At 38.9% G+C, this 10,936-nt stretch overlaps 1 protein-coding gene across 2 annotated transcripts in view; it reads left to right on the top strand.

The window, feature by feature from the left end:
- Positions 1–7,934, top strand: part of acsf2 (acyl-CoA synthetase family member 2) — a 55,197-nt gene extending 47,263 nt beyond the window's left edge. For both annotated transcript variants that reach the window (XM_088927834.1, XM_088927835.1), the window contains exons 12-16: positions 270–421; positions 755–896; positions 2,698–2,808; positions 5,464–5,532; positions 7,464–7,934. In XM_088927834.1, the coding sequence (XP_088783960.1) occupies positions 270–421; positions 755–896; positions 2,698–2,808; positions 5,464–5,532; positions 7,464–7,514 (525 nt within the window). In that variant the 3' untranslated portion in view covers positions 7,515–7,934. The remainder of the gene's footprint in view (positions 1–269; positions 422–754; positions 897–2,697; positions 2,809–5,463; positions 5,533–7,463) is intronic.
- Positions 7,935–10,936: the final 3,002 nt, after the last annotated feature.

Here is a 10,936-nt window from a genome sequence, read left to right on the forward strand (position 1 = left end):
GTCCCATCTGCTGCAGAGGATGCAGTAGTGAGTCAGTTTCAGTACTCATCAGGTGATTGAAAGAGGAGCTTGGCATTAGCCACATGAATCTCAGAGGGTGTAAGGCCAGAGTCATTGGGATAAAATGACAAAAAACTCAACATGTGAAAAACCACAGAAGGGTACACCATCCTAAACCTAGCAAGACTGATAAAACATTATGAATGAGTTTTACATTTTGGGGACATTTAGAATCTTTAATATCTCCTCCTTGTGCTGTAATCCCCCAGGCCAAAATTGCAGACCCCCAGACTGGAGAGATCATGCCTCTGGACACCTTGGGAGAGCTGATGATCAGGGGCTACTGTGTGATGCTGGGGTATTGGAACGACCAGGAGAAGACCAGGGAGTGCATCACCAGCAGTGGCTGGTACAAGACTGGGTGAGTGGGATGGACTTGCCAGTTGGCATTATTCTGCCACAGCAAATTTAGGACATTACAGGCACACTGCCAAAAAACTATATTTTTATACTTATGTTCCCACATCTGCAGAAAATGATGTTCAAAAGACTTGAAATATTATATAGAGAAAGGCTGGGTGGAGAAGAACATTAACATTCTTCCCTCTTTACTAATTGCTCTCCACCCCTGAACTGATAACTGCCTCCTCTTCAGAATACATGACAGACAGTGATGACATTGCAGTTACAAACAGTGAACATGTACTGCAAGTATGCAAAGTTACTATATATGACTGTGACCATCCTTCTGCAGTGACATCGCCAGGTTAGATAAGTACGGCTACTGCAGGATCGAAGGCCGCATGAAGGACATGATCATCCGAGGAGGGGAGAACATTTACCCTGCAGAGATCGAGCAGTTCCTCCACACCCACCCCAAAGTGATGGAGGCCCAGGTGAGCCTGATGTTCTGTTCTCCTTATTCTTTATTTCATGTCAAGGGTTTAAAATTAATACAATGAGAGCTTAAAGGAAATAAGTCTCTCCAGTGTTCAGCAGAGCAGATTTTGAGGGGATTTGATTGAATATTCAGAAAACTGACCATTGACAAAGTGAACTCAATGTATTCCCCTTTGCTCAGCAATGAAGAGAGAACACAAGGGCAGAACTAGTCATTAGAGTGATGTGTATTGAGAACAGAGTTGGATTCCACCCCAGAGCACCCCTTGTGTGGAGTGTGTTTGTTCTCCTCACAGCTGCTTGTGCCTTCTCGCACATTTCTAAAATATATAATATTGGCACAGTAAATTGGTATCACTCAGCTCTGTATGTGTGTCCTGCAGTGGATGGCACAGACCCATTGTTTACTGGGTTAGACTGGCTCACAGAGGCCACATATTGGAATACATGATTTATGATTATGATCATGGAAGAGAAAGCAGTTTTTAACACAGAGGATCGATTTGCTCCTGCCAGCCAAACAAGTCAAATGACCTTTTTTTTATCGTGTGTAATCTTCTTATGTTCTTATGAGATTACAGAGGCATTTGGTCTGTTCTAGGCATTCTTACACATAGTGATTTGGCTGTATTTATTTATCAGAGATAGTAATAGAGCTCTTTCATCTCCTTTGTGACAAAAGGAGAATTCTTAGATCCAATTTATAAAGCAACAGTAATCTGAATCTTTGCTGTAGCTGGTTGTAAGACCAAGGATTTTTAGTTGATGTTGTAATTACACAAAAATGTCTGCAATGCAGAATAGGAAATCCTTCACACTTTGCAGTTTCCTGTGCAGGATTAAAGTGAGATAATTTAAGACAATAAAAGTTAGAATCTTTTTTTTACCTCACGCTGATTATAAAGGTATGTTTTAACCATTATAAATTTTAATGTCTTTCTGTCACTTGTCAATAGATAACTGTACTTGTCCGTTGTTCTTATGTAAGGCATCATCCCTAGAAACCTAGTGCTAAAATTTAAGAGAAATCAAATACCCCCCTATGACTTGAAAATAAATTGGAAGTGGACTGATATTGTCAACACAGTCCAGGACTCCAAACTTACCCCTGAAAAGCAGAGCAGTACAAATGCCTGGGAGAAGGACAATTCACAGCCCTTGCAGATCCAAATGAAATAAACAAAGTGGAAAATCCCAATGGCTCTAGATGAAAGGGGGCTGTTTGGCCCATTGTACTTGTTTCTGTTTCAGTCACATAACCAGCATGCACTGGTCATATCATGAACAAACACAAGGGTAAAAAGGTGGAAAAACTGACAGGCTGAAGAAAGAAAACATTTTAGTTTTGGACAGAGAATGCTTGAAAGTCACTGACAAATTCATCCCACTGAACCTCTTCGGAATCAACAGGGAAACACAAACCAGACGACAAAGGTGGAAACTATAGGGAAGTGCATTTAAAACTTGGAAGAGGAGGCATTTCTCTACTCAAGGGTTGTGGAAGAATGGAACAAGTAGTTCAGCCATCTTGATGAAGCAGATACCCTGGCTTCTTTCGAAAAAGGGCTGAATGAGATCCTCAGGTCAAACTGGTACTAACTGCTGAATGAAATGTCCATTTCATGACCTTCCTTGTCCTTCCTTGTGTCCTTAAACAGTGCAGAATCCACATGAACTGAGCCCAGGACCCATTAGCACTAACTAGGCCACCATCGTCCCGAACTTAAAACAGTAAACTGACTGGATACTGGTGAATAGCAGCTGTTCACACTGTGTTGTGTTGCCTGTCCCCTGCAGGTGATTGGTGTGAAGGACGAGAGGATGGGAGAGGAGGTGTGCGCTTGTATCAAGCTAAAGGAAGGACAGGAGTGCACACCAGAGGAAATCAGGGCGTTCTGTAAGGGCCAGGTGAGAAAAGCACAGGACTCCTACAGACAAGAACTGGTTTGTGCCCTCCAGTCATAGGGCTGCAGGGCCTGATGTCAGCTGTATAATACTTCTGTTGTACTGTATATCATTAAGTGCGCATGTCAGTTCTACTATTGATGTCTACTTTTGGGTTGATGCACAGTGATATGATTGGTGATGTCTTGTATGTCGTCAGTTTTTGTTCGATAAAAAGTTAAGCAGCTGTACTCCGTCTCTTTGTCTATCCTTTCAATAGACAAATTTTCAATAGCGTATTGCGTTAAATACACTACAACTTCCATTCAGGTTATAACATAGAATTGGTTTCATATCAGATTAGTGGCATTTCATTGGAATTCCTGCATAACAAACAGGTTAAGGTACCTATAGAACGAAACTTACAGAATGATTATTATTACAATTTATAATAGGAAACGTAGACATACCAACAAAATTCCTTCTTTGGATCCAGCTGTAGGAATACACTTAAGTACTTAGTGTAGGTACAAGCATCATATTATAAATTTTAATTTCGAACTTTTGCTCATATTATAAATTTTTCTGCAACAAAGCATGCAAATTGTTACTGTACATATTTTATAAAATACAAAACTGTTTTTGCTGTAATGAGCACTATTCCTTTGTTGACAAGTATCGTTCTTTAGGCAGAGGGATACACATCAAGCTGTAAAATACACTCTTAATTTTTTCATTATTTCTATTCAGTGTATTTAATTATTTTAATTCTTTGATTTTTACATTAATTACAATTTTATTAAGTAAAACTTTTTCATGTATTGCTTGTCTAGTAAGATTTGTGTACTACTTTAAATACCATTACTGTACATGGCTAATGTAAACATATGGAACGTTATATGGCTTTAATGGTCAGTAATTAACATGACATAAAAGTAATACTGTTGTTACTGTAGTGTTTTTTTTAATGTACAAAAACAGGTTTGAAAACTATTGTGCTGTTTCTGGGATTCGGGAACTAATCTGAGGGATTTCCATACAGTATAATCTTAATTTTTAATGTATTAATTTTCTCCTTAGGGACAATTTTCATGGTATGGATTACATTTGTAAATTAAGGAATGCCCTATATACTTACCTGTAGTGTGTACTAGTAGTCAAAGCAGTAATTGCAGAAGCTCTTACAGCAGTCTCTCCAGTGTTCAGCAGAGCAGATTTTGAGGGGATTACATGAGGTGTAATAGTAATAACAATGTATGTGTCAAGAGACCTCCACCTGAGATGAAGTAATTACTGAAATACCACAGGGATAACTTCAAGGATTCAAGGACTCTTCAAGGGATAACTTCTTTTCAGGAATATCCTATAACTACATGATAAAGTATTGTAACAAAAACACAATAATGTCTACAGCTCCCAGTCCTACCTTAAATCATTGCCCATCACACCTGGTGAGCTACAGAGTGTTGGACAGAGAAAATGTCAGGGAAAGAATCTTTAAATGGGACAGACGAAGTTGGCCAACTGAGTCAGCAGGGAATTAGAGGGAGGCAAGGCCGTGGAGACTAGCAGGCAGAAGGAATTAGAGAGAAGCAAGGCTGAAAAAATAGAGGAGGCAAGAGTTGTTGATAAACCAAGAGTCAACTCAAGAAAAAACTAGAGCCCAGACCTGGAGCAGAGTAAGGACATATTTATACAATACATGTAAGCGGATAGCTTTTGTATCCTATCAGAACTTAACAAGGTTGATAAGAAATACATGCTTAACATTTGACGCAGAACATAGATATCCTTCTGTTTTCTTACCCCTTCATTACATTTTGGGTTGCAGGGGAGCCGGAAGCAATAGTCAAGCAATAGGCACAAGACAGGATACACCCTGGACGGGATGCCAGTCCATCACTGGGCATGCTCAGGCCACACTCACACCAAGGCCAGTTTTCCCAGAAGCCAATTAATCTACCTGTCAGGAAAGTGTTCTTTCCGGGCCCTATGCAGAAGACACGATCCGGGGTTGAGTGAGGAAACACTGGGGAAAACAAGTCATGCAGGATACGGGAATGAAGACAGGGGGGTGTGTCCATGGAGTGCTGGTGGTTGGGAAGGTGTGGCCGAGGCAAACGATCCAAGGATGAGACAAACAGGAAATCCAAAAAACAGCGCAAAAGTCCAAAGCCAGGTGATCCATCTGAGACAGACGATTTAAAAACGGGAACCAGGTCGGAACCAGCAAGGGGCACAGGAATGGGAACAAGAAACAGAAACTAAAAGCATAACGGAGCCAGGCACATCCAGGTCCCGGGCTCGCATGATGCGGAAACCAATGCAGAGCCCGGATTAACGTCAGTGTCTGGCTTTTAAGGGGGAACTGAAAAGGGGCTGGAACAAGGAACAGGTGCGGGGAATGAGGCAAACAAGGAAGGGCTGGAGCGCCCTTAAGAGGAGGGGTTTGTGATCATGACACTACCAGTATTTCTGGACTATAGGGGGAAACAGGAGGAAATCCATGGAAACAAACTCTACACAGATATCACCTCAAGTCCAGAACTGAACCCAGGTTCCCCAGGGCTGCAAGGCATCTAGAACAAACTATAATTTCTGAGGTGTACTTCAATAATATTATGAATAAATTTAAAATAATGTATACCTATCCTGTATTTTATTTCTGTATTTTTGCAGATTTCACATTTCAAGATACCACGATATGTGATTTTTGTGCAGGACTACCCCCTCACTGTTTCTGGAAAGGTAGGCACTCAGTGATTCATTTCAGTCTTTACGAATTCAGCATGTGGATTAGATCAGAATCCTGGAAGATCAGTTTCACTGTCACACTACATTGTGTAACTTCCATGTCTCTCGACATCATGCATTAGAGACAAAGTCTAACAAAAAGTATAAAAAGGTGTGAAGATTCCCAATGATTATACTCAGACATGGCAATCTATTCACTGCAAAATTTTGAATTATTATAAAAGGTCCTTTAGAAATCAGTCTTGTATATTTAGTCGGTTGAATTACAGACTGAAATGCTTGAAAACTTGAAAAAAAATAACTTGTTGATTTTTAGAATAAAAAATAACTTGATTATAGGGAATCTCATGACATAAAGCATGAGTTTAATATGATTATGTACAGATTAGTCACTGGTTATCAAAGGAAATCATGTAATGTTATTGAAGTGAGGAAATGTTAAGTAAGAAGATAGAAGTTTGAAATGATTCCATTTGTCTTGACTGACATCAAGGTAACAGGATGTTATGGTTAGGGGCCTAAAGGAACAAATACAAAGAAATTAAAACTGTTACATTTTAGAATGATGCAGCATTGAGCTCTGAACATTAAGCACATGAAGCTTTCTTAGGTCGGAAAAAGATTGAAACACCGACATTTGCAAGCGTCTTCAGCAGCCATCATATATTAAGTCCAAGAACAAAACTTAATTTTAAGAACTGAAATACAAATTTAAGTCTTCACTTTCAGTCTTTCAGCAGGTGTCTTTGCATTTAATATGTGAGGTTTATGGAAATCTTCAGGTTTGTAATTGTATTACCGAAACCCCTTCTTCCCTCATTCCGTACCCTAATAAGAAACCTACAGTAACTGTTAACAGTTGTTTAACCCTAACCAGCAGTAGCCTAAACCTACCTGGTGGATCCTGTTTGGCCAGGGACTCTAAACATAACCCAAAGCTGCACCAACGACACATCAGCAGTCGGAAATGCTACTACTCTACACAGTCTTCTCAGATTGCAGACAGTATACCTTTCCTACCAACTTGATTGCTGCCGACACAGCTTCCACCTGAGAGCCACACCTCCATTCTAACTGTAGGGCCAGACCAAAACTCCTGACCTTTGGAGTTTAAGCCAATGGGCAGAGCTAACCATGTTCCTCTCCTCCCAGTCTAACCTTCAATAACCATATGGAGCCAACCCGCTCCTCAGAGACTTGAAGGTTAGACATATCCCTCAAGAGGGCCAACCATGATCTCAGGTCTGTCCTGTCTAACATTTGCAGACTGATGTTATCCATGAACTGTTTTCTCTCTTTCTGTGCATGTAAACCTCCTTCAGCCTATTTAACGAGACCGATAATCAGCCACAGCTGCAGCAGAATCTTTTGCTGCTCCCACGTGCAAATACACGCACTTAACCAGCAAGCACATTCCTAAACCAATCTCTAAATCAACCTTAAAACGACATTTTTAATGACTTAAAACCCTTTCCCAGATGCTAAACCTTATAAAACTCCTTAAAATGACAGCTGACCCTTTATGGGAAGATAAAAGCAGAAGACTCAATGTCACAAATAGGAAGTGATCATTTCACACGTTGCTCACTAGTAGTCTTGTCCCAACAATCTCCTCAGGTCTTGCTGTAGCTCCATCTCAATGAGATCATATCCAAGCAGTGTAATGACTTCAGGGTTTTTTCCTCATAGTGAGGACCACATCTGCAGGAAATAATTGAAATGGGACGGATTATAACAACTTAAAGGTTTAGCATAATGCAGATTAAGTCTAATGTTTTACATGTGTGCCCAATTCTGGGTTAGACCCAAATTCGAATAGACCCTGTCCTCCTCAGACAAAGTTATGTGGGATATTTTTTGTTGATATATTTTGTAAATTATTCAATATATGAATACAAAAATGTATATTTTTTTCTTTTCTTCAGATACAGAAGAATAAACTGAGGGACAGAACTGAAAAAGAGCTGAAACTCTGAAACTGTCCATGTGTTAGGGGGGAAAAGGGAGTGAGGGGAGTTTCTTACTGTGCATTTTTATTTCCTCTGAGACAATCAACACTTCTTTTGATTTTAAAAGGCGTTTTTCTGTCTTCCAGAATGACATCATTCTGGGGCTTTGATTTTAACAGAAGCACAGGTCTAAAGGATGTCTGTTAAACCTCTGGGTGCTTTCTATCATTGTACACAGGTAGCAAAGAAGAAATCAGGTTTGAGGTGTATCTTAAATGAATTAAGGTGTATCGGGGGTGTCATACCTGTGAACTTTATACTGACATATTTACTCACAGTACCCACACAAACATTTATGTAATCATTTGAATAAGATAGGAATGTATAAGAAATTTCAATGAATACTTTAAGTACAAATAAGAAATAAAAAGCATAAAAAACAATGTATATGAAATGTACTTGGCATTATTATCTGAAATAAAATGTCAGTATTATCAAGGCAACTCTGATCTCTCAGTTGTCATGACATGCCATTCAGGTTTGAACAAATCAAATCAAAGTTTATTTATCAAATGCACAACAATACAGCATGCAGCAGTAGTTGCTGGCAATGAAATGTCTTTTCTGTGAGCTCACAAAAATCACAAGAATCACAAAAATCACAAAGCAGTGTTTGTGTCTGCTACTCTATTTTCAACATTAAGCTACAGGTATAAGGAATTCTCTTTCTCACATTATTTCATCACAAAATGTTTCCTCAGTTACTTCCACAGATTTTCAAGGCCAAAGGCTATGAACAGTGGAAAATTGTGGAAATAATATTACATGCTTCTAAGACAAAGTGGAGATGAGACCTTTTGTGATAGAAGGTTTCTATACAGCCAGTGGGGATCAGCCTACAAATCCCAGAAAATGGGAGCAGGAGCAATTAACTAACTTATTGTTAATTGAACAAATCAACTTTTTTTTCCTCCAATCAATTAGCTACTACCACCAAATGAATTAGACAGGTCACCACCCATTTGTCTCCTTTCTACCGTTTCTTGTGTTTCTTATTCTTATAATACCGCTCTGCACGAATTTGGGATTGAATGTTGTTAACCAACACAACATTTGTGCTATGACCTTTGCATCAGGCGAGGTGAGGACGAGGGCAATGAAATGCATAAATTTCTTTGAAACACAGTCCTTTCAGAACAATCTGTCAGTGTTCGGTCTGGGAATGTCTTGTCTAAAGAAGAGATACCATGGTTAGAGAAATTTTGAAACCTGTTACTAATATGAATTATGATTTAATGAGTCTGTGAAAATTAGAAGTCAGAATCAAATCAAAAGTTATTAACGACAAACCAATACTCCACTAAAAGTATGTTATATAGATTGATGGAAAAAGGAAAACACAACATTTTCTGGAATGAGAATACTATAGTTGTAGCTTATGTACGTTTACAAAAAGTTGTCAATTTGTTTGAAGCCCTCTGATCAGCAATACAGCTTGTGCAGTGAGGCATTGCAACTTGCCAATCACACGAAAGCTCGTTAGATGCACTTTTACCCAACGAGGTCCAGGTGGAACAATGCCTGATAAAGTCACCTTTAAAAAGGCCCTAATTCAAAGCTTAGGTCACTGCAAGCAAAAGGCCACACTTAGTCAGATTTCTGTGTATTCCATAATGCCTTGAATGTCACCAGAAGCAAGGGAGAGAGCCATTGGCATGCTGCAGGCAGGCATGTCATGTGCCAGCATCGCCAGACACTATGGAGTAAGCCCTCCACTGGGTCCTGACCGCAGAGAAGGTTTCAGCAGACCGGCAGGACAGATGACCTATCGCCCTCGAGTGACCACACTAGATCCGGACCGACACATCAGAGGAGGTGTTGTGTTTCTCTTTTCCATCAGTATATACTGTATACAAGTTAGAAAAGTACAGGTTTACCCATTACAATAAATGTGCATTATAGTTACTTTATATTGGCAAAAACTACAGCAGAAGACAGACCTCACCATGGTTTGTCTGTATAAAAAGTAGTACCTGTAGATATAGAAGTCTAAAATTATGAGATGAGCAATAACAATTCCATGAATGATTCCAATACAGCAGTCACTTGGACACCAACTTGTTGTTGACCAGGTGATATTGGGTCAATCTTGAATAAGACATACTGTAGCTCAGACTCAAAATGGGCTCTGGACTTCAGACAAGTTTCAGGTATGAGTGATCCTAATAGGGTAGCAGTCTCTGCCTGAGGAAAGAAGACTGAAGCAATTTGTAAAAATATGTTTATAAAGAAAACATCTCACTGCATCAGCACTGAAGAAGTAAAAATTGCAGTCTGCCACTGTAAGAAATGTTATTCTCTGCCTTATTTCTGTCAAGTACCATGTGTCTAGCACATGATACTAAGATTTTAACTTCCAGCATCTGGGTCTTTACTTTGTTCTGGCCCTAACAGTCATACCAGGGAATGTACTTTTACATTTTACTTTTACTGAGAAGGCACACTCTCAGTCAAATTCTTTATATAAATAGAAACAAGATTACATCTGTTTAAAGCACTGCAGAACATAGGATGGAATGCATGAAAAGATAATTATTAACAGATGTTTCAAAGATTAATTTTATGGATGAGACAACCCTAACATAGATTTTTTTTTATTTTAACACATAGAAACATTCTTGACATGAGAATATAGAGTAGCTGAATGTTATGTACTGAATGATTCTGCAGAATGCATTTGTTTTTGTAAGATGATTCCACACTGACGTGTGCATTCAACATTCATTTAGCTCTGAATTCCTTTTCGTTTACTTGTGATCTGTAACAGGGATTTTAACCTTTTTTTCAGAGAAGAACGTATTAAGAAATAACTTATATTTATAACTTATATATATATAAATAATACGGAGCGATATTTTAAATTGCAAAATCAAAGTGAGGTCTATCATTTTAATACTACTCTAATAAATTAATAAAACACTGAAACGAGTGTGATAAGAAAATAAGTTACCACGAGATGGCGAGAGTCTCGGTAAAATGACTTGTTCAAGATGATCAATGTTTCTCCTCACTGAACGTAGTAACCTGAAGCATTCAGGGACTTAAATGATCTGTATGAAGACTTTTGTGCAACTTAATTACTACATTGAAATGTGTCGTGTAATTCGGTGTGCATTGGGGAATTCTGCACAATGAAGCGATTTTTTAAGTTAGGCTTCATTTAGTTATTTAAAACTAAGTGAAAACCATATTTTACACATACTGAATGATTTCAGAATGCTTGCCAACAATATACGCCATTCCCACTCACTCTTCGACCCTTCCTACCCTGGTTTAGTGATTGCCTGTTTCTGAACTCCGACCCGAAGACGAAAATAAACTCGAATTTAAAGAATATTGAATGAACTGTTTCCGGCAGTTCTATAGTTCCACACAATTGCATAGGAAAG

The sequence above is a fragment of the Atractosteus spatula genome, chromosome 11, assembly GCF_055471065.1.
Source record: "Atractosteus spatula isolate fAtrSpa1 chromosome 11, fAtrSpa1.hap1, whole genome shotgun sequence".
NCBI classification, from domain to species: Eukaryota; Metazoa; Chordata; class Actinopteri; order Semionotiformes; family Lepisosteidae; genus Atractosteus; species Atractosteus spatula.